Below are 24,615 nucleotides of genomic sequence, written 5' to 3'. Positions count from 1 at the left end.
TGACTCCAAAAGCAGAGGCACAGGTGCAGAAGCAGAGGGCAGACAGGTGGCCCCCTCTGGAGAGCCAAAGGAGCCTCCATGGACCCAGAGTGTGGAACACTATGACTCCGGAGAGCAGAGCATTAAGCTGCAGAGGGTAATTCTCAAGCTGTCAAACCTAATGGAATTTTCTCTGCTGGGTTTTGAACTTGTTTGGGATCTGTGATACCTTTATTCATTCCTCCTTCTCCCTTTGGGAATGGGACTGGCTATCCAATGCTTGTCCCACCATTGTATTTAGGGAGCAGATAGTTGGTTTGCTAGTCCACAGGTCTACAGATAGAAAGGAATTATGCCCTAGGATGGATCATACCCAAGAGTATCACCCGTACCTGATTTAGATAAGATTTGGGGCTTTGTGGGTTAAAAATATTTACAAGAGGTATTAGATGTACAGGTTGATGCTGGAATAGGTTGATTAAGGGGGATGTTGGATTGAATGAAGGTATTTTGCATGTGGGACAGACTTGAATTTTGAGGGATCTGAGAGTGTACTATAATGACTTGAATAGTGGCCCTCAAAAGACATGCCTACCCAGACTTCAGAATGTGACCTTATTCAGAATAAGGGTCTTTACAAATGTAATTAAGGATCTTGAGATGAAATCATCCTGGATTAAGGTGGGTCCTAAATCCAATGACAGGTGTCCTTAGAAAAGAAGACATAGACACAGAGGGGAAGGCCACGTGAAGATGAAGGCAAAGTCTGGGCATGGTGGCTCATGCCTGTAATCCCAGCACTTTGGGAGGCTGAGGCTGGTGGATCACCTGAGGTCAGGAGTTTGAGACCAGCCTGGCCAACATGGTGAAACGCCATCTCTACTAAAAGTACAAAAAATTAGCTGGGCATGGTGGCACATGCCTGTAGTCTCAACTACTCAGGAGGCTGAGGCAGGAGAATTGCTTGAACCTGGGAGGCAGAGGCTGCAGTGAGCCGAGATTACGCCACTGCACTCCAGCCTGAGCAACAGAGCAACACTCCATCTTAAAAAAAAAAAAAAAAAAAAAAAAAAAAAAAAAAAAGATGGAGGCAAAGACTGGAATGATACATCCAAAAGTTAAGGAATGCCACAAATTGCCAGTAGCCACAAGAAGCTAGGACAGTGTAACGGAATGGATTCTCCCTCACAGCTTCCATAAGAAATCCACCCTACTGACACCTTGATTTCAGATTTCTGGCCTCCAGAACTGTGAGAACAAATTTAAGCCACCAAGTTTGGAATAATTTGTTATGAAAACCTTGGAAAATTAATATAGGGTATAAACATTCATTCTACCACCATTAAGTATGAAATTAGCTGTGTGTTTTTTCTTAAATGCCTTTTTTAGTACGTTTCCTTTTATTCCTCTTTTGTTGAGGTTTTTTTTTAGTCACAAAAGGTTGAAGTTTTTTTTCAAATGCTTTTCTGGATCTGTAATGGACGATTATGTCAGTTTTGTACTTTATTGGTATATTACATCAGTTGATTTGTTTGTTGAACCAACCTTGCATTCCTGTGGATAAAAGCTACTTTTTTTTTTCAACTTCTTAATATTCTATACCAAAGAGCTCTTAAAAAAAAAAAAAAAGCTATGTATGAGTTTAAACAATTTCAGGTGCGTCGTAATATTTTAAAATTTCAGTGTTCACGTGTTAATCACTAATATATAGAAATACTATTTTTTCTGTTTATCTAGTATCTTTCAACCTTGCTGAATTTACTTATTAGTTCTAGAAGTGTTTCTACAAATTTCTGATTTTATATGTAGACAAAACTATCTGCAAATAGGGATAGTTTTTCCTTTTTGATCTGTATGCATTTTTTTTCTTTATTCTCTTGTTTAGAATTTCCATGATGAATAAGTAATGACAGCATACTTGTTCACAATCACAGGGAGAACTAAGTGTTTCACAATTAAATATAATGTTAGCCATAGGATTTTTTTGTAGATGCAGTTTGTCAAGTTGAAGTTGCCCTCTATTCCTAATTTTCTGAAAGTTGTTTTTTGTTTTTATTGAGACAGGGTCTCACTATGTCACCCAGGCTGAAGTGCAGTGGTGCAATCAGGGTTCCCTGCAGCTTTAACCTCCTTGTCTTGGGTGATCCTCCCACCTCAGCCTCTCAAGGACCTGAGACTGACCAGAGATGCATGCCACCATGCCCAGCTAATTTTTGTAGAGACAGGGTTTCCCCATGTTGCCCAGGCTGGTCAAACTCCTGGGCTTGCGCAATCCACCCGCCTGGCCTCCCAAAGTGCTGGGATTACAGACATGAGCCACCATGCCAGGCCTCTGAGAGTTTTATAAATCATGAATGGGTGTTGAATTTCATCAGCTGCTTTTTCTGCATCAGTTGATTTTGTTTTTCAGCCTTTTCATATGGAAGATTAAATTAATTGAATTTTGAATACTGAAACTGCCTTGCATCTGGAATAAACTCCAAGTCATAATACATAATTCTTTGTATGCATTACTGAATTCTACTCGCCAAAATTTTTTTTATTTTTAGTCTATATTCATCAAAATGCAGACCTGTGTTTTCTTAACTGTCTGGTTTTGGTTTAGGGTGAAAATAACTTCATGAAATAAATTAACGTTCCCTTCTCCCCTATATTTTGAAAGAGACTGTAGAATTGGCATTAATTCCTCTTTAAACATTTGGTAGAATTCTCCAGTGAAATCACTGGAGCTTGAAGGTTTCTTTGGGGAGTTATTAACTTGTGCATTCAATTTCCTTAATACTAGAGGGCTATGTAAATTATTTTTAATATTAGGTGTGGTGTGGTAGCTTCTGTTTTTTAAGTAATTGGTCTACTTCATCTATCAAATTTACATGTGTAGAGTTGTTTGTTCTCTTATACTTTTGATGTCAGTAGGATATGTAGTGGTAAGTATATCCCCCATTTCATCCATGGTGTGGATAATATGTGTCTTCTTTCCTTCTCTCATTTATCTTGTTAGAGATTTGTCCATTTTATTGATCTTTTCAAATAACCAGCCTTTTATTTCATTGTAATTCTCCTTTTATTTCATCTATTTCTGCTTTTATCTTTCCTTCCTTCTGCTTGGACCTTGAGTTTCTAGTTTCTTGCGGTAATTTATTGAGACTCTTCTGCCTGAAGGTATGCATTTAGTGCTATAAATTTCCCTCAACACTTTATATCCTATAAATTCTGATGTATTTTCATTTTCATTCAGTTCAAAGTTGTTTGCTTTTAACTTCCCTTGAGACTCTCTCTTTGACCCATGGATGATTTAGAAACATGATGTTCAATTTTCAAATGTTTAGAGATGTTCTTCATATTTCTGATGTTGAGATCTATTTTGACTCTTAAAAAAAGGAAAAAAGCACTCTTTATGACTTAAGTGCATTTAAATTTGTTGAGGTTTGTTTTGTGGCCCAGGATATGGCCAATCTTGGTGTATGTTCCATGTGCACTAAAAACGAAGGTATAGGCCGGGCACTGTGGCTCACACCTGTAAGCCCAGCACTTTGGGAGGCCGAGGCAGGTGGATCACAAGGTCAGGAGTTCGAGACCAGCCTGACCAACATGGTGGAACTCCGTTTCTACTAAAAATACAAAAATTAGTCGGCTGTGGTGGCGCACGTGCAGGTAATCCCAGCTACTCAGGAGGCTAAGGCAGGAGAATTGCTGGAATCCAGGAGGTGGACCTGGGTTCACACCATTCTCCTGCCTCAGCCTCCCAAGTAGCTGGGACTACAGGCGCCCACCACCACACCTGACTAATTTTTTTTAAATTTTTAGTAGAGACGGGGTTTCACAGTGTTAGCCAGGATGGTCTTCATCTCCTGACCTCGTGATCCACTCGCCTCAGCCTCTCAAAGTGCTGGGATTACAGGCGTGAGCCATAGCACCCAGCCTCAGCTGGGTCATGTTTTTAAACTAATTTCCCAATCTTTTAATTGGTATATTTAGACTATTTACATTTCATGTTATTGATATATTAGGGCTTAAGTGGGTTTGTTTTTTATTGTAATAACTTTTGCGTCCTATCATTTCTAACCCTTTGAGCCAGCCTTAGGAAGACAGTATTTCCTTTGTGTACATTTGAGAAGACAAACGCTTAGGATTTTGGATAACTAAATGTGAGGTAACTGAAATGCCAAGTGAGAAAAGGCATCTCTTAAATTCCCATTGTATTTCTACTCAGAAATACAATGTATTTCTGTATTTGTTGTATTGTTTTTCATTTTCTGCCTGTTACTTGAACATTTTTCAGAATTCTACTTTTAGAGTGTATCTCTGCGTAAACACTATAAAACCACATTTAGTGGTTGCTCTATTAGATAAAAACAACTTGTCTACTGATTTTGCCAATTCAAGTGAAGTATAGAAAACTTACCTCCCTTTAACTATTCCTGTTTATAATCATTAACTCTACATACATTTTGAACATCAATGGCATAACTTCTACTTCAGCCATCAAGCAACATTTAGAGAACTTGGGAGGAGAGTGTATTCAATTTAGTCATATTTTTTTTCTCATTGCGTCCTTTCTCTATATATCATGTTCCAGGGTTCCTTCTATTATCATGCCCCTCCTGTTTATAGAATTTCCTTTAGCCATTCTTTTTTGGGCAGGTCTGCTGGCAGCAAATTCTTCTCCCTTCATTACCAAAGGATGTTTTTGCTAAGGTACCTGGATTAGCAGTTCCCTTTCAGCACCTGGAAAATATTCTGCAACTTCTTTCTGGCCTCCATGCTTTCAGAATGAGAAATAAGTATCTGTTGTTTAAGCCATCTGGTCTATACGTTGTTATAGCAGCCTGAGCTAACACATTTATACTGTCTTTTATATTTATTCAGTTACCTTTTCCAGTGCTATTTCTTTGTGTGGACTCGTTACTATCTAATCTTTCATTTCAGCCCAAAGAACTCCCGTTAGTATTTCTTGTAGTTAAGGTTTACTAGTGATAGTCTTTGTTTTTGTTTATGAGGGCATGTCTTATTAATTTCTCCTTCGTTTTTGTGGAATAATTTTACTGATAAAGATTTCTTGGCTATTTTTTTCTTTCAGTACTTGGGAATGTGCATTCACTGCATCCTGGCCTCTATGGTAGCTTATTATGAGAAGTGAGCTGTTAATCTTATTTAGGACCCCTTGTTTGTGAATTGCTTTTCTCATGCTGTTCACAGTACTCGTAGTTTTGTGGATCTGAGTTTATATGATAGTTTCTTGAGCTTTTTAAATGTGCTCATCAAATTTTTTTCATCAAATGTTTAAATGTTTCTCATCAAATTTTTAAACGTTTGGCAATTATTTCTTCAAATATACACTTTCTGCCCCTTTCCTTCCTCTCCTTCTGGAACTCCAGTTCTGGGTGCTAGTACAATTGATAGTGTCCTACATGTCTCTGAGGTTCCACTCTTTCACTCTTGTTTTTCAGACAGGATATTCTCAATTGGCCTGTCTTCAAGTTATTTCTTCTACCAGTTTGAATCCACTGTTGAGACTATAGTGAATTTTAAATTTTGATTCTTTTATCTTTCAGTCCACATTTCCATTTGGTTTGTTCATAATTTCTTTATTGGTATTTATTTGGTGAGACATTCCTCTCTTATTTAGTTCTTCAGACATGGTTTTAGATCTTTGAACAGTTTTTAAAAGCTGACAAAAGTATTTGTCTAATTAGTCCAACATCTGGATTTCCTCACAGATAATTCTGTTTCTTTATATGTCTTGTAATTTTCTGTTGAAAACTAGGCTTTTAAAATATAGTAGTCCCCCCTTTATCCTTGGGGATATGTTCTAAGATCCCCAGTGGATCCCTGAATCCACAGGTTGTACCAAACCCTGTAGTACTTCTTACGTTTTTTCCTACACCCACATACCTATGGTAAAGTTTATCAATTAGGCAGATCAACAACAATATACAATCATAACAATATACTGTTCACAATTTCATGAGATTTGTCTCAACTTTGACATAGAAAAAAGATTTGTTCTTCTCACAGATCTCACCAAATTCAGCATAATTTACTTTTTCTTTCCTTATTAAGTCAAGAACTCTTATCTTTTCACTTAACGGAAGCACTTTATGGCTTCTCTTTGGTATACCCAAATTGTCAACATCACTACCCTTGCATTTTGGGGCCATTAAGTAAAACGAACACAAACACTGCAATACTATGACAATCAACCTGGTAACCATAACAGGTACTAAGTGACTAATGGACGAGTAGCATATACAGCAAAGATATGCTGGACACGGGGATAATTCATGTCCCAAGTGGAATGGCATAAGATTTCCTCAGGCTACTCAGAACAGTGTGCAGTTTAAAACTTACGAGTTATTTCTGGGATTTTCCATTTAGTATTTTCAGAGTGCAGCTGACCATGGGTAACAAACCACGAGGGCAAAACCGTGGATAATGGGAGACAACTGTAATACAATGTGGCAACTCTGGAAATCAGAATCCCTTTAGGTCCCCAGGGTTTGTTGTGTTTGCTGTTTAGTGGCCTTCTTTTGACTAACCCTATAATGTGTGCATTCTCTGCTGTGACCACTGAAGTCTCTGCTTCATTAGCTTAGTGGTCAGCTAATAACTAGACAGACTTCTTCAAATGCTCTGAACCAGTCTCTGTCTTGCTAAAGCACTCTGTCTGGGATATGCCTTCAAAGCTCCAGCATATAGTTTACAACTGTGGCTTACCCTTCACTTCCTGCTGGCACACAGCCTCAATGTCAGCTACAGGTGAGGTTAGTGCCTTAGATTTTTTTCTTGGACATGCAAACAGTCTTGCACATACGCATGGCCTCTGAGATTCCCAGGAACATAATGGAACTTTCCAAAACCCTCTACATTTCTTACTTTTTACTCAGCTGCTTTTTAGCCCCACATGCCTCAGCCAAGTGCTGTGTTAAACAACTGCAGGGAACTGTTTTCACAAACACCATGCAAATAGAGCTTTTAAGCAAAGTGAGCTGAGTCTAGTCAAAGACATGCTCAGAGAAAAGAGCTTTTCAGTGAGGTTACAGATAGGTCAAGAGTGATAATTCTCTGGAGTGTGATTTTTTCTGGGGGGGGGGGTTGAGGCTATTTTGGGGAAATTGAAACTTTTCTGAATAGAAATACAATGGGAATTTAAGAGATGCCTTTTCTCACTTGGCATTTCAGTTACCTCACATTTAGTTATCCAAATCAGAATCCTGAGCCTTTGTCTTCTCAAATGTGCACAAAGGAAATACTGTCTTCCTAAGACTCAAAGGGTTAGAAATGATATAATGCAAAACTTATTACAAAGCTAAAATAATCAAAATAGTGTGGTACTGGCATAAGAACAAACATATAGACCAATAGAATACAACACCCAGAAATAAACCCTCACATATGATTTAGAACAAGAGCACCAAGATCATTCAGTGGAGAAAGGGCTAAGAAAACTGGATATCCGGCCAGGCACGGTGGCTCAAGCCTGTAATCCCAGCACTTTGGGAGGCCGAGACGGGTGGATCACGAGATCAGGAGATCAAGACCATCCTGGCTAACACCATGAAACCCTGTCTCTACTAAAAAATACAAAAAAGTAGCTGGGCAAGGTGGTGGGCGCCTGTAGTCCCAGCTACTCGGGAGGCTGAGGCAGGAGAATGGCGTAAACCCGGGAGGCGGAGCTTGCAGTGAGCTGAGATCCAGCCACTGCACTCCAGCCTGGGTGATAGAGCGAGACTCCGTCTCAAAAAAAAAAAAGAAAACTGGATATCCAAATACAAATGAACAAAGCTGGACACTGAACTTTCACCATATACAAAACTCAAAATGGATCAAAGACCAAGAGCTAAAACTACAAAACTCTTAAAAGAGGAGTATCTTCATGACACTGGATTTGGCAATCTTCCTGAATATGACACCAATAGCACAGCCAAAAGAAAAAACACACATATACTAGACTTCACCAAAATAAAAAAATTCTGTACATCAAATTCTGTCAATGATCAAGGGAATCAAAAGAAAACCCACAGAATGGGAGAAAATATTTGCAAATCATGTATCTGATAATGGATTACTAGCTAGAATAAAGAATGTCCACGACTCAACAATAACAGAACCCAATCAAAAATGGGTGAAGGACATGAATACACATTTCTTCACAGAAAACACACAAACGGCCAATAAGTACAGGAAAAGATGCTCAGCATCACAAGCTATTAGGGAAATGCAAATTAAAACCACAATGAAAGGAGACATCCAGTAAGACAGCTATCATAAGGATACCCCTTCGGATAATTATTTTAAAAAGAAGAAAATAAAATAACAAGTATTACAGAGGATGCAAAAAAACCAGAACCCTTGTTCACTGGTGGTGGGAATATAAAAGAATAAAGCTGCTATGGAAAACAGTTTGGAGTTCCTCAAAAAATTAAACATAATCATATGATGCAGTAATTCTGTTCCTTCATATATACCCAAAATAACAGAAGGCAGAACTCAATTATATACTTCTACAATAATGTTCGCTGCAGTACTACCAAAAGTCTCCATCAACAGAGGAATGGATAAACAAAATGTGGCATATACATACAATATTATTCAGCCATAAATAGGAATGAAATTCTGATACATGCTATCACATGAACCTTGGAAATAATGTGTGATTCCACTTAACATGAGACACCTAAAATAGTCAAATTCAAAAAAAGAAAGTAGAATAGAGGTTGCTAAGGGTTAAGAAGAGAAATGCATTACTTCAATTGCACACAGAGTTTCTGTTTGGGGTGATGAAAAAGTTTTACAAGTAGACAGTAGTGATCATTACACAGGATAGTGAATTTACCTAACCCCACTGAATTATGTGCTTTAAAATGGTTAAAATTGTAAATTTGATTATGTGTATGTTACCATAAAAAAAATTTAGAAATAAGTACCCAAAGCCTTCACACCACTTGTGGTGAGCCTTTTGTTCCTCAGTTGAGATAGTGATAACAGAAATTACTTAGATAATACTTTTTGAAACCTTGGTTGGTAGTGATGGCCAACAGCATCTCCTCTCCCCCTACCCCAACACACATCCACACACACACACAAAATACACTCAATACCCTATCAAATACCTAGAATTATATTTCACAAAGGATTACACAACCAATAATTTCACTAATGATGCAGTTTATATCCTCCCATACTAACAGATAAAAACACATACATTCTCTAAGCACAAAGCTTATCTTCACAAATAACTCTGCTTAAAGACAAAATTTCAATTAATAATCACAATGGGAATTTAGTTATTTAATGCAACTACTAATCTAACGTCATCAACAAAATCTAAGCAGTTTTATCACAAAACCAGGGTTATATTCAGTGCGCATGCATTAATAATCTATACAACTTTAACATTACACCAGAAAATGAATTGAATATATAAAAGTTCCCTTGATTTTTGGTGGTTTTCAAATTTCATGGCACAGATTACAAAAAAAAAAAAAAACCCTGTAAAAACAGATTTTAAATATTTTCAATAAAATGGTAAAAAATTGAATATATACCTTTAAGTTTTCATACCAGGCTGAAGATTTAAAACATCAAGCTGGCCCCAATCTGTCAAAACTGACAGATAAATATTTACAATGACTAGACAGACTTTAGTTACAAAGGTACTGGGGGTCTACACCCTCCTATCAAAAACCCTTTAGGGTTAATTTCTCAATGCAAACATGTCTTTTTAAATACTGTGATATATAAACTTGGAAACATACCTAGAGTCTGGAGAGAGATGAAATACAACACACAAGTCAATCTTATTTCTGACCTGTCAAAAAAGCCTTCTGGCACCCAAACATCCAACATTGTCCCTCAATATAAAAATTAAGAACAGTAGAATGACTTTACCCTACTGGCTGATGTTTTTCTACAGAATTATCTTTCACTACATATCAAAGCAGGGCTCAAGCTCCATTAACCTTCTACAGAGTGTAGTTAGAAGAGCTCCAAATTTATAAACTGATGTGGCAACCCCAAAATGATATACTTTTCCAATGGAAACAAACTTTTTTCCATTGTTCTGTGTGCCATGTTATTCTTGAAACTTATGTGGCTACAAATAAGAAAAATCTTAGGGAAGTTCTGAACATATCTTGTACTTTTCATCAAGGCTAAAGTGCAAAATATCTCCATTATCTCTGATATTTTAAAGGGAAAAAATCACATATAATAAAGGAAATGAAGTGACAGCAGAACTAATAAAAAAAAAAGCACTCTCAAATATATACTTGAAGACTATATTTTACTACCAATTTAATTTTTCTTTCTTCAGCAAAATCTGTCAATGAACCAAGTTCTCATAGAACTTAAGATTTTGTTTGATTCTTTCCAGGACCAGAAATTCCAAAATTACGGGGAAAAAGAATGGAAAAAAAATAACACTGCATGACAATGGACACTAAGTTCATCAAGAACTTTTTAAAATGAGATATTATGGAAGAAAATACCATGAAAAGAATAATCCTATGAGAATTGTTTTTAAGGACAGTAAATTTGAGCCTTGGGTCTTCATGAAGATACTACAGTTTATATAGAAAACTATAAATATACAAGACTCCGGGGGGAAAAAAGTCAGAATACATATTTAACATTCTGTATGATTAAAAATCTTTTAAGGGGAGCGGGAAAAGGACAGCCAACTGAATCTTATAAGAATACAGAAACTGAAAAATTCCTGGGTCAAAAGGGTGCTCCAAGTGGAACTACACTTTGTGGGGAAAAAAAAAATCACAAGAAATTTTAGATATATTTTTTTAAAGAAAAGAAAAAAACACTGAATAATTGCAATCCCTTCCAAAAAGGAAATCTTAAATTAAGGGGAAAAGATTTGAATAGCATAAACGAGTCTGGCTCAGAAAGAAAATTGAACAACATATCCAAGATCTGTCCATAAAAGTAATGCCAGTATATCTTTAATATTAAAGAAATAGGCTATAAAAAAGTTCAGTCTCAGAATTGGTTTTTGAAAGCTCATTTGTGCTCCTTTGTAGGTGCGTAGTAAAGTTCCATGGGTTTATTCACTTTCCAGTATTTCTCACTGACCAATTCCAAAGAAAAAGAGCCGTTTAGTACCTAAAACAAAAAAGAAAGAAATTATGAAAACTGCACAAACTATAATAATGAAATGAAACTAAAATTGAAGTTCACAGAATCTTTTTATTCAATCTTAGGAATAACTACTTGTCACTTAACACTGTGTTACGGTTTTTTACATTATTTATTAGATTCTTCCCCACCACTTGCCACTCAGTTGGTCAATGTGCTCCCAGTTTCAACAGCCTATTATTTTAAATACTCACAGTGAACTGGCCACTGGCTGTTGCTATATAAATGGTATACTGCTTCTCACTGGCTGTATCAAGGTTCATCTGGTTTGATTCACCTTTGCTTCGAAGTTCTTCTAAAGCTAACCTCACAGCCAGATACTTGGATAAGTGATCAACAGTGGCGTTACCAGAAGTCTTTATGTATCTAGAAGAATAAATAATTAAAAATTTCATTTCTAGAATATGCCAATGAGAAAAATGTACTTAAATTATGGAATATATTTCTTAAAAACTAAGTAAAACGGAAATGTCTCAATTGCTGACAAAATAGTATCAGAAATCTACCGCTCTACAATCTAAATTTCTTACTGATAGGCACAGAAAAGGGGAAAGTAAACACTCAATATCTTACTGTCAGTCTACAAAAGCTTTACCTACCTTACCTTCTGCAAAATATGATACACAGTGACAAAAATCAAACAAATACACAAAGCACTAAGGGGGAAAAAGGAACAACATATCCCCAAACCTGAATGACCAGAATCTGCTGGCTATAGCAGCAACAGAAACAGAATAGAAGCTAATTTCTTATTGTCTAAGAATTAAAATGTCTTTTTTAAGACTAAGCATAGAAATGTTCATTTGGGCCGGGTGTGGTAGCTCACACCTGTAATCCCAACATTTTGGGAGGCTGAAGAGGGTGGATCACTTGAGGTCAGGAGTTCAAGACCAGCCTGGCCAACATGGTAAAACCCCGTCTCTACTAAAAATACAAAAATTAGCCAGGTGTTGTGGCGGGCACGTGTAATTCCAGCTACTCAGGGGAGGCTGAGGGAGAAGACTCGCTTGAACCCGGGAGGCAAAGGTTGTAGTGAGGCAAGATCGCGCCACTGTACTCCAGCCTGGGAGACAGAGCAAGACTCCATCTCAAAAAAGAAAAAAAGAGGCCAGGCACGGTGGCTTGCGCCTGTAATCCCAGCACTATGGGAGGTCAAGGCAGGCAGATCACGAGGTCAAGAGAACGAGACCATCCTGGCCAACATGGTAAAACCCTGTCCCTACTAAAAATATAAAAATTAGCTGGGCTTGGTGGCACGAGCCTGCAGTCCTAGCTATTCAGGAGACTGAGGCAGGAGAATCGCTTGAATCCAGGAGGCAGAGGCTACAGCAAGCTGAAATCATGCCACTGCACTCCAGCCTGGTGACACAGCAAGACTCCATCTCAAAAAAAAAGAAAAGTGCATTAAGGATTTCTAAAGCATAATATATCATTCAATCCCTCATTCAATAAATATTTGATGCTTATCTGTACTCAACGGCAGGCAGTGTGCTGGAGATACGGTAGTAAAGTGCCATTCTTGCCAGCATGAGTTTTAGAGCCTATTGGTACTCTAGTATCATTGTTGAGAAATTTGAATGGGCCCCTTTACCTTCTCTACCAAGGAGAGTCATTCCTTTCAGATGTGCAACTTTGGGTGGAAAGCACATGAGGGAGGAAGGAAGAAAACAACAATCTAAGGCAGCTAGTAACTGAACCCCCGCAATCAATGGGATGACAAATATTGCTCCTACTTCTTACACAAGACTGCCTTTTACCTCCAAAGTAAACATTCTGAATTTAGATAATCTGAAACTAATCCACACACTTACCTCGTCTGTGCACTGTCATCTTTTTCCATAAGTGTGGGATGAGGCCTGAATACTAATTCAATTTCACTAGCACCATCCATTACTGGATCAATTGCCATTGCTGCATTGTTATTATCAAGCTCAAGCCCAGAATCATCAGATGTTTTGGTCCGTTTGTTACTAGGGCCTGCTTCCTGATTGCTATGTGTGGAGGCATTACTACAGTGTGAACTGTCACCATTATCTTCTGCTCCACTACCATTTTCAATCTGTTGTTTCTTGCCTCGCTGCAGTCTAGTCAAGAGGGAAAAAAGGATGCATAAAATTTACTTTTAGGTCTTTAAAGCAACAAATCTGAAACATGTTTGCTACTGAACTTTAGAATTCCAAAACATACTGGTAACTGAATTTGCTCTGAGTTGGATGACATTGTTTCCCACATGTTCCTGAAAGATCTAAAAAAATCTCTCTCACTCACAGGCAAACATTTAAATAATTTAACAACTGTTTCTATTCACTTAATAATTTTACTGGCCAGGCATGGTGGTTCACACCTGTAAACCCAACACACTGAGAGGCCAAGATGGGAGGAGCTTGAGGCCAGGAATTTGAGACCTGCTTGGGCAACAAAGCAAGATTCTGTCTCTACCAACAACAAAAAACATTAAGTAGCTGGGGGTGGTGGTGCACCTATTATCTCAGCTACTTGGGAAGCTGACACAGGAGGACGGCTTGAGCCCAGGAGTTCAAGAGTGCAGTGAACTAGGATCACTCCACTGTACTCTGCCCTGGGTCAGAGTGAGACGCTATCTCTTAAAAATAGTTTTCTTTATTAAACAAAAGACTTTAAGAATTAATTGACAAATCTTTATATTGTGATCATTTTATGTCATGAGGTTACAGGTCTGAAGGCATGATTCAGATACGAAAATGTAAAAGTTCTTAGGGAAGATATTTATGCCTCTTTAAAGAAATTCTTAAGGAAACAAAATTTAAGAAGAATAGTAAGTACTTTCTCCCTGCTGACCTTCCTCAAAGTCAGCTGAGGCAATACAAAATGAATCTGAGGAAAATGCGATGGTACCTAAATAACCAATGTGGATACAGAAGCTGCACTCTAACAAGCTCAGATACTAAAACTAATTACCGGGCAAGGCACTTTATACATACAATCTTGTTTACTCTTCAAAACAACCTGTCAAGGCAGTTACCATTACTGTCATTTTCTAGTTGAGAAAAGCAAAGAAACTCAGGTACAAGATTAAATAATTTGCCTAAGGTTATACAGCTAGTAAGTGCCAGAGCTAGAGCTAGGATGTGAACCAGACCACATTCTTTCTACCACATTGCCTGCGTCCCTAACTTTATAGATAAAAAAAAAAAAAAAGAAGAAGGAATATATGATGAAAAAGAAGTATGAAAGAATGCCTTGCATTTGTAAGAATACTGTCATTATGTTTATTGCCAGAACAAGGAAATAACAGTCCAATAGTTAGGAAAGATGCTCAAGAACTCATGCTCCAAAAAAAAAAAAAAAAAAATCCTGCTTGTAAAATTTATAGATCATTGCAAAACTAAGAGGGGATGACCAGAATGTTAAATAACAAACGATGATTCAAAAATATATAAGCACGCACAATGGAATATTATTCAGCCCTAAAAAGGAAGGAAATCCTACCACACACAATATGAATAGACATGCTGAGGTCATTTAAGTAATATAAACCAGGCACCAAAGTACAAATACGTAACTTGGTGGCCTATAGTCAAGTAAAAAGAGAAATTAATAATAGTAAATAACAACAACAGAAAACCCAGAAGTCCAAACACTGCATGATTTCACTCATGTGAGGTATCTAAGGAAGTCAAATTCATGAAACAAAGTAGAATGACAGTTATCGGGAACTGGGGGGAGGGAGAAATGAGGAGTTAGTGCTTAATGGATACAGGGTTTCAATTTTATAAGATGAAGAGTTCTGTAGATTGGTTGCACAACACTGTGAATGTTCAGCTTTGAGGAGCCGATCATTTAAAAAAAAAAAAGAATGTACTTAACACTCCTGAACTCTACACTTACAAATGGTTAAGATGGAAAATTCTGTTATATGTCTTTTACCACGACTTTTGAAAAAAAAGGTATGAACAGGCTAAAATAATGGGACGAAAAATTAATAGCACAACATAAAGACGAAAATATCTTCTAAAATCCACAACTAAAGCAAATTTTAGTTGACCATAAATTACAATGACCTAACAGGTTTATTAAGACTCAATATCTTTATTTTTATCCCATATCTCTTTCCAAAAAAGGATTGATGTGACAGAGCTACATTAATGTCACTGCAGGTAGCATTTAAAGAATAATGTTCATATAAAGAACATTAATAATCTATTATATCCTACATTTATCAAATCACATCTATGATACTACATACTGTCCTAAGGATAGCATTTTAAGAATGACACAAATCTTGAGAGTCATATGAGGAACAAAAAAATGAGGAATGTGAATATTAAGCCTTTGGAGGGACACGTACGAACATATATCTATATAAAAGTATTTGAAAAGACAGAAGCAGAATCTGAAATATATGTAAAAGTCAACATAAGCATTTCAACATAAGACAAACCCACACTGCTGCACACAAGAGACTAATTTTAATTCAATGTAAAGGAAGAACTTAAAAATTCACACATCGATAAATATTTACTGAGCAGCTACTACTTTAAGCCAAGCATGGTTCTAAATAATGGTGTTAATAAGAATCAATGATACTGAAACAGTCTCTTCCCTCTTAGGGGTCATATTCTAGTGTAGCAGGTCACACATCAGAGAGTGATACGTGCTATGGGGAAAAAAATGAGGCAGGAAAGGTAAGGAATTATAGAGTCCTAGAATGGAAGATGAGAACTTAAGCAGATACCTGCTAAGAAAGTGAGGTAGTGTGCCATGTGGATTATTTGGAAGAAGAGGGTTCCTGAAATAGAGTAGTGTAAGTACAAAGGCTCTGAGGCAGAAGAATGCTTGGTGAGTCTGAAGAACAGTAAGGAAGCTGTAATAAAGTTGCCAACAAAAGAAAGCAGTGCCTATCACACAGCCCCACCACTAGAAATGTACAAGCAAAACCAAAGGAATATTTGCTAGGAGAGTCCTGCTTTTAGCAAACGGTTAAATTGAACAACCATTAAAGTCCTTCCAACTCTTAGGAATGTAAAATTCTTTTAAAAATAAATACATTTAACATTTAGTACATTATACTTTGGTAAACAGAGTGGTAGGCCAGTTTAATACTGTCAGGATGGAGCACATCTTTTAACCTTTAAGTCAGTGGTTTTTGACCTTGACCACACTACAGAATCATCTATGGAACCTTAAAAGCAGAAATCCTGGACCCTGATTACTGGGACGGGGATGATGCCTACAAGTTTTCTGAGTGAGTGTGATGTTCAGCCAAGGCGAAAACCACTAGACTGAGATGGGGCTTTACTATTATCTCCTTCTATGGAAAATAATGATTCTCCTTGAGGCCTGAATAAATCAGACGATAATGTCAGAGAGGAAAAGAAGATGAGGGTAGGGAAAACGCCCACCTTATATAGGGTCTTTTGGTTTTTAGCCTGAATCTGAATGTGAATAGAAGTTATTAGAAGGCTCTGAGCAAAGGAAAACCATGATCTTCCTTTCAATTTAACAGTATCTCTGGCTGCTGTGCTGAGAATAGACTATGTGGGAGTAAGCACGGGAAGTAGAAAAACCAGTTGGGAACTTATTTCAATACATCAAATGAAAGACTGTTGTGGCCTGAATCTGGATATACTATGGAGAAAGCAAAAGGTATTTATTTATTTACAGATTGGAATACAGGATGTGTGAAAGAGATTTAAAAGCAACTCCAAGGCCGCGTGTGGTGGATCACGCCTGTAATCTCAGCACTTTGGGAAGCTGAGGCGGGCGGATCACGAGGTCAGGAGTTCGAGACCAGCCTGGTCAATATGGCGAAACCACGTCTCTACTAAAAAATACAAAAATTAGCCAGGTGTGGTGGCGTGCGCCTGTAGTCCCAGGAGCTGAAGCAGGGGAATCGCTGGAACCCAGGAGGGAGAGGTTGCAGTGAGCCAAGATGGTGCCACTGCACTCTGGCCTGGGTGACAGAGCAAGACTCCATCTCAAAAAAAAAAAAACCAACTCTAAAGTTTCTGGCTTAAGCAAGTAGAATGATGGAGTTGCCATCACCCGAAATGAGTAAGAATGAAGAGAAGTAGGGAGTAAGTTCAGTATTCATCATGTTAAGTTTGAGATGCTTATTAGATACCCATAAGGAGATGTGTCTAAAATTCAGGTTAAGTCCAGGCTGGCTATATAAATTTGGGAGTCATCAGCATACAGATGGTAAATAAAACCATAAAACTGAGTAAGACAATTTGGAGACAGATTTTGACAGAAACAAACACTGGTCTCTGGGACACACCATCTTTAACAGTTAGGGAAATTGAAATAAAAAGTACAAAAGAAACAAGTAAAGAAACAGTTAATGACATACAAAGGGAACCAAGAGACGATGGCCTCCTGAAAGCCAGGTGAAGAAAATTATTTAAAGAGAAGGGAGAAATTAATTGTGTCAAATGCTGCTAAGTAAGATGAGGTCTGAGAATCAGTCATTAGATGGCACAATGAAGAGATCACTAATAGGTAACAGCAATATGATGGGGTGGTGAGGATGAATGTCTGATTGGAGGAGGTTCATAAAAGAATGGGAAAAGAATTGGAGATACAACTCTTTCAAGGAATTTTGCTATAAAAAGAAGAGGAGAAATAGAATGGTAAGTTGAGAAAAAAGTAGGTACAAGAGAGATTCTAGTATTTTAAATGAAATACCCTATTATGCCTGGAGGCATGTATTATACCTGCATGAAAAGTAATCATGCAGTACAACTATTTGTTACTGTATTTTAACTTTTTCAAAAAGTAAATTTAATTGTTAATAAAGTATTCAGAAAAATAGCTACCCTCTCTGACCCTCTTTCCCATATACCTGTTCATGGCCTGTATCTTCAGTCCTTCCTCAATGCTGTGACTGAGTGCTTGCTGATTATTGTGCTTGTTGATCCTGGCTAATACTCTCTCTTGATGAGCTTCATACTCATCACGACTTGGATAAATTTTGCTGATGAGTGCATCAAAGTTTGGGTCTGGCCTTAGTGATCTTTTGGAAACTAGTTTTTTCCGACAGGTAGGACATTCTTTGTTGCTAAATAAAAGGAGGGGAAAGCAAATGTAAACAATGCTAGTATCTTTGGACTAAGACAAAAATATCTGGCTTCTGGATATTCACCTTAATTCCAATACCTTTAATAAGTCACAGAAATGTAAACCGATTAACCTGAATTTCCTTGAAACTCTGACTAGTGGGTAAGCAAGATTGTGGAAACCTCAAACACTCTATACCACTTGTCAAAAGAAAAAATTTGAGTATTTCCAAAGATAATTTATAAATAACCATCTTAGAAATAAAAATCTATTCTCTTCTAATTTAAATTTCCCCTTTCCAATATGCATGCTTTGCAAGGAAAAAATACCCACTAATATATATGTTAATTTATATGTAATAAATTATTTTATTGAAATAATACTTTCATAAGTATAGTATTTTATACACTTAAGTGGAAAAATCATGGTTTTACGCTTTGTAATTTCCTCAAAACAAATACTCATCCTATGAAGTGTCTAAAAATCAGTGATTTCAATACAAAGATTTTCCTACAATTAAAACTTATACTTCAGAAAGATTTCTAGTTCTCAATGAAACACTTATAGAAAATGTATTTCTCGGCTGGGTGCAGTGGCTCACGCCTGTAATCTCAGCACTTTGGGAGGCCAAGGCGGGTGGATCACGAGGTAAGGAGTTCGAGACCAGCCTGACCAACACGGTGAAACTCCCCCTCTAATAAAAATAGAAAAATTAGCCAGGCGTGGTGGCACATGCCTGTAATCCCAGCTACTCAGGAGGATGAGGCAGGAGAATCGCTTGAACCCAGGAGGTGGAGGTTGCAGTGAGCCAAGATCGTGCCACTACACTCCAGCCTGGGTGACAGAGTGAGACTCCATCTCAGGAAAGGAAAGGAAAGGAGAAAGGGGAAAGGGGAAAGGAGTAAGACGAAAGGGGAAAGAAGAAAAAGAAGAAAGGAAAGGAAATGTATTTCTCGGCCAGGTGCAGTGACTCATGTCTGTAATCCCAGCACTTTGGGAGGCCAAGGCGGGTGGATCACCTGAGGTCGGGACTTCAACATGCTGAAACCTGGCCAATGTGTTGAAACCCCGTCTCTAGTAAAAATAATTTAAAAAATTGGCCGGCCATGGTGGCACAAGCCTGTAATCCCAGCTACTCTGGAGGCTGAGGCAGGAAAATCGCTTGAACCTCCAGGAGGCAGAGGTTGCAGTGAACCAAGATTGCACCACTGCAGCACTCCAGCTTGGGCAAGAGCAAAACTCTGTCTCAAAAAAAAAAGAAAAAGAAAAAGTATTTCTCAAACCCTGGAAAGCATTTTCATGGTAAATTTAAGTACCTAGTATAATAACTCTTCTCAACATACCCACTTCTAAGGGCTGTGATGATGCAGTCTGCACAAAAACGATGTAAACACTCCTTCGTAGTCATGGTGTTCTTCAACATATCCAAACAAATTGGGCACATTAATTCACTGTGTAGACTTCGAGGTGAAACCACAATTTCTAAGCCATCTGTTATTGCCTCCTGTAAAAGAGTCACTTTAAAATTAAAAGCTACTTAATTTTTTATTATGGACAAGCTCAAACATATAAAGATACTGGAAATGGTAAAAACAAACATATATGTACCCATCACCCAGCCACTGCCATTGTCAACTCACAGCTAATTTTGTTTTGGCTATAATCGCCTACAGCTTCCCTCAGCCCCACCACCACTATATTATATAAATGCTCTTACTTTAATGCTAAAGGTAACATATTCATGTATTTAAAAGTTTACTAGTGGGAAATTAGCCTGGTATAATAAAAAAACATTGAATTTGGAATCATATACCTTAGGTTAGATCTAGTTCTAGTCAAATTAACTAGCTTAGTCTAAATAATTATTTAACATTGCTTTCTTACCTGCAAAATGAGAAAGTTAGGGCTAAATTAACCCTTAGAAAACATCCATCTTCAAAAGTTACACCATTTTCACAATAAATTATATGTTTCATGCTATTAAAATAAGATTCCAATAAAAGTAGTCTCTAGTTTATAAACAGCTCAATAGAATTTCATTATAAAATACTTTTGAACCCCGAAAATTATTTTCCACAGAGCAATTTTATACAAAGTAGTCAGCTTCTCACACTAACCCAGAAGCTGATTTATACCAGAATATATCCAAAGTATAAAATGTATTGCTATATCTAACTGTCATGCCTAAATAAGTTTCTCTCCAAAATGCATCTGGAGTTCCAATGTAAAATTTCAGGACTTATCTCCCCTGCTGTAGAGTGATTAGTGAATCCTACTTGGTTCACTACCCTCTCCACAAGCTGGCAGTGAGAACATAGATTACTCAGCTCTAAAGCCACCAATATCAACTCCTACGGATTGAGGAGAGTTCTAGTATGGTGAGAATTGTAAAGCAAGATGCAGGTATAAGTAAGTGGCTTTCAATAGGTTCCTGTGCTTCTTGTTTCCACTGGCAGTCCATCATACTTGTGCTTTCTTTATATGGTCAAAGATGGATTACTCCATAAGAAAAACATAGAAACTATAGCTATTGTTCATAAAGGGCTCAAGTATTAATAAAATATGCTTGTGAGGTTTCAGCCTCTCTATATAAATATACATAAATACACAAATATGTATATAAATATGAAACAAAAAATTTCCTTTTTCCCTTAGTTTAACACTTAGACAACCTTGATTAAGGAAACTATCACTTAGAGTATATCGATGACCCAGAGAGTAATCAAGTCGGTTCTCCTCTGCCTCTTTAGAACATGCCTAACAAAATCCCAACCCTGGATAAATTCAACCATCTATGTTCTCCGCCAGGGCTGTACTTGTGCAGATATGTAGCACTGTAGGGGAAGAGAAAAAGGGAAAACCACCTTGGTATAACTTAAAAATTTCACCAGCCTCATATGGGTGTTTAACACTGCTCAGCAACTGGTTAATCTAACAAACTCGCTTTTCCTTTCTATACATTATTTTACACCTTTTCTTCTATCTGCTGACTTTTTCCCATCTTCACGTTCGATAAACTATCTTACCTCAATTTATTGAGGTATTTCATTAAAAGAGAGTTCCTTCATTTCCTCTGTATGAAATCTATACATCATCATCTATCTCTCCTGTTACAAGGAGAAACTATACCTTGTCCTATCAAAGGTATATTCCTTTGTACCCTCTCAAAGAGATTCTTCTTTTGATTATTCTATCTGCTCTCTGATTTCAGCAATCTCTCCTTCTCCATTGAATCAGCCTAAGAGATTAGAGTCTCAGCTTGGGCTGCGGCATAGTAAAACATGAATGATGCATCCTAGAGCTGTGCAAGGGGAGAGAGAAGACGGGCACTCTACCTCTTTTTTTTTTTTTTTTTTTTTTTTTTTTTTTTTGAGATGGAGTTTCACTCTTGTTGCCCAGGCTGGAGTGCAATGGTGTGATCTCAGCTCACTGCAAACTCCACCTCCCGGGTTCAAGCGATTCTCCTGCCTCAGCCTCCCGAGTAGCTAGGATTACAGGCGCCCACCACGCCCAGCTAATTTTTTGTATTTTTAGTAGAGACAAGGTTTCACCATGTTGGTCAGGCTGGCCGCAAACTGCTTACCTCAGGTGATCCACCGGCCTCAGCCTCCCAAAGTGCTGGGATTACAGGTGTGAGCCACTGTGCCCGGCCTCTATCTCCATCTTATAAACACAATTAAAAACTCAATTTCACATTGGTCTCCAGTTTTTACTCCATTTCTCGGCTCCCCTGCATAGCTGAATTTCTCTGAAGAACTGCCTATTCATCTTTCGTCACTTCTACCCTCCCCTTACTGGGCCATATATATATAATTATCATATCCTTGATTCATCGCGTGAAATAATGATGAGAACGCACCATGATTCCATTCAACCCTCAACCTTGTACAATCTACTCAGGTTAGCTTGCTCTTGTCAAGGTCACCAAGTATATACAGTCGACCCCTGGTATCCATGGGGGGTTGGCTCCAGGAACTTCCACAGATATCAAAATCCTTGGATGCTCAAGTCCCTTATAACTTAGGCATATTCTCCCATGTACTTTAAATTAGGAGTCCCAGCCCTCAGGCCATGGACAGGTACTGGCCTGTTAGGAACCAGACCACACAGCAGGAGGTGAGCAGCAGGCGAGGAAGCATTACCGCCTAAGCTCCGCCTCCTGTCAGATCAGTGGTGGCATTAGATTCTCTTAAGAGTCCGAACCCTATTGAGAACTGCACACGCAAGCGAGCTAGACTGCATGCTCCTTATTAGAATCTAATGCCTGATGATCTGAGATGGTGCAGTTTCATCCTGAAACCATCCCCCACCCACCACCCCCGATCCATTGAACACTGGCATATCCAAGAAAATGGTCCCTGGGGACTGCTACTTTAAATCATCTCTAAATTACTTGTAATACTTAATACAATGCCCGTTCAGCACCTCATTTGCATGGATTCAACCTAATACTTAGCACATGGAAAATTCAAGTTTTGGTTTTTGGAATTTTGTGAAAATTTTTTTTCCCTGGATTTTTTCAATTGTGGCTGCTTGAATCCACAGATGCAGAACCCCATATATGTGGAGGACCAGCTTTATTGTCAACTCTAATTTACACTTGTCTAACCTTCACCTTATTCAGCCTGTCACTAGTGTTAAACACTTTAACTACGTCCTCCTTGAAATACTTCCTTTAGCTTTTTTTTTTTTTTTTTTTGAGACGGAGTTTCGCTCATGTTGCCCAGGCTGGAGTGCAATGGCACAATCTCAGCTCACCACAACTTCCGCCTCCCAAGTTCAAGCGATTGTCCTGCCTCAGCCTCCCAAGTAGCTGCAACTACAGGCGCCTGCCACCACACCTGGCTAATTTTGTATTTTTAGTAGAGATGGGGTTTCTCCATGTTGGTAAGGCTTCCTTTAGCTTTTAAATCCCTCCCCTCTCAAACTCCTGTTTTTCCTTCCTTTTCTCTGGATGTTCCTCTCAGTCTCCTTCACTGGCTCCTTGTCCATTACCTAATTTCTAAATATCGAAGCAGCTCTGGATGAAGTTATAGGTCCTCTGCTCATCTCTCTGGATGATTTTATCCATTCCTATTGCTTAAAATGTGCTTGCTGTCAATCCCTAAAATTTTATATTTAGTCCAGACTAATATAAAAATCATCTCTAGCTGGCATCTCTGCCTGCCTGTTGTATAGAAATCCCGAAATTAATCCAATGTTAAGCATGTTTATTGCCTTCAAACCTGCTCCTCCCCTAGTCTTTGCCATCATCTCAAAACAGTCTTCCTTGGTGCCTTATTGGTACTTATTACAGCAAGGAGGACTTGCCCAACTTTCTACAACTTCTCGCATGTGAATTTTATAGATACTCACTTTTTCAATGTCTGTAAAGTCCATGGTTGGTGCTACATCTGTTTTACTCACCACTGTTTACCCAGTACCTACCACAAAAGCTTGTACAGAATATTCAGATTATTTGTTCAATCAATGAATAAAAGTGTTAGCAAACATACAGAAGTCAGGAATGATTGAATATAAATTTATTATTACTGTATGTTCTATTTAAGTTTTCATGTTCTAAAAATGTATCCCAGTTTACATGTCTCATATGCCCTTTGGCAGTCATCTTAGTCATTACCTGAGGTGTTCGTTGTAACTCATACAAACTGAGTTCCCATGTTTTGCTTAATGGTTGAGTTCCGTTTGTCTGCACGGCCTGAGACATTGCTGAAAATAAAAAAGAGAGAAAAACAATTTTAGTATTTGGAAGGGAAGTGCTATGGTCTGAATGTATGTGTCCCACCAAAATTCCTATGTTGAAATCTAATCTCAATGCAGTAATATTAACAGGTGGGGACTTTGGGAGGTGATCAGGTTATGAGGGCCCCACCCTCATGAATGAAATTAGTGCCTTTATATAAAGGAGGCTTGATGGAAACTTTTGGCCCTTCCAGCATGTTCGGACACAGAGAAGCAGCTATAAGGAATAGGCCCTCACCAGACGCTGCATCTGCTGGTGCCATGATCTTGGAATTCCCAGTCTCCATTACTGTAATACATTTCTGTTGCTTATAAATTACCCAGCCTAAAGTATTTTGTTATAGCAGGCCAAATGGATTAAGACAGGACGTAAATCTCAAAACTGATTTTTAGTAATTGTTAATCGAGAATAAAAACAAATTATTCACTGGTTCTCAAAATTAAAAGAAGAAAACTCAAGAATCTTTTACACTTGTAAATATGAATTACTTGACAGTAAAAGCCTACTACTGACTTCCTAAGAGCTGGCATACAGGAAGTACTTAACATATCAAAAGTGCTTAATTACTACCGAATATATAGAAGATTGTCTTAACCCAAAACAATAAATTTTTTTTTTTTTTTTTGAGACGGAGTCTCACTCTTTCGCCCAGGCTGGAGTGCAGTGGCTGGATCTTAGCTCACTGCAAGCCCCACCTCCCAGGTTTA

At 37.9% G+C, this 24,615-nt stretch overlaps 1 protein-coding gene across 2 annotated transcripts; it reads right to left on the bottom strand.

Moving 5' to 3' along the window:
- Positions 1-9,130: 9,130 nt before the first annotated feature.
- RNF2 (ring finger protein 2) lies at positions 9,131-23,875 on the bottom strand. Of its 2 annotated transcripts, XM_017848125.1 has the most exons (6): positions 23,786-23,875; positions 19,509-19,669; positions 17,951-18,166; positions 12,939-13,211; positions 11,322-11,493; positions 9,131-11,094 (listed from the first exon to the last, which is right to left on the bottom strand). In XM_017848125.1, exons 1-6 carry the CDS (start codon positions 23,870-23,872, stop codon positions 10,993-10,995), a joined length of 1,011 nt encoding a protein of 336 aa, XP_017703614.1. In that variant the 5' UTR covers positions 23,873-23,875; the 3' UTR covers positions 9,131-10,992. The 2 variants fall into 2 exon arrangements, with proteins under 2 accessions (XP_017703614.1, XP_017703615.1); XM_017848126.1 differs by lacking the exon at positions 17,951-18,166 and having other exon boundaries at positions 23,786-23,872.
- Between the last annotated feature and the right edge of the window lie 740 nt (positions 23,876-24,615).

Source organism: Rhinopithecus bieti, unplaced genomic scaffold (genome assembly GCF_001698545.2).
Source record: "Rhinopithecus bieti isolate Rb0 unplaced genomic scaffold, ASM169854v2 scaffold_27006, whole genome shotgun sequence".
In the NCBI taxonomy this organism is placed as follows: Eukaryota; Metazoa; Chordata; class Mammalia; order Primates; family Cercopithecidae; genus Rhinopithecus; species Rhinopithecus bieti.
Note: the sequence above shows the minus strand (reverse complement) of the source record. Positions and strands in the feature narration are given on the sequence as shown.

What these genes read in the sequence shown, in the direction of transcription:
- RNF2 (XM_017848125.1), bottom strand. Translation starts at nt 23,872, where the DNA reads ATGTCTCAGGCCGTGCAGACAAACGGAACTCAACCATTAAGCAAAACA. An exon ending in AGTTACAACGAACACCTCAG is followed by an intron (nt 19,670 to 23,785) that starts GTAATGACTAAG and finishes ACTCTTTTACAG; the next exon opens with GAGGCAATAACAGATGGCTT. An exon ending in GATGACAGTGCACAGACGAG is followed by an intron (nt 11,494 to 12,938) that starts GTAAGTGTGTGG and finishes TTATTCTTCTAG; the next exon opens with ATACATAAAGACTTCTGGTA.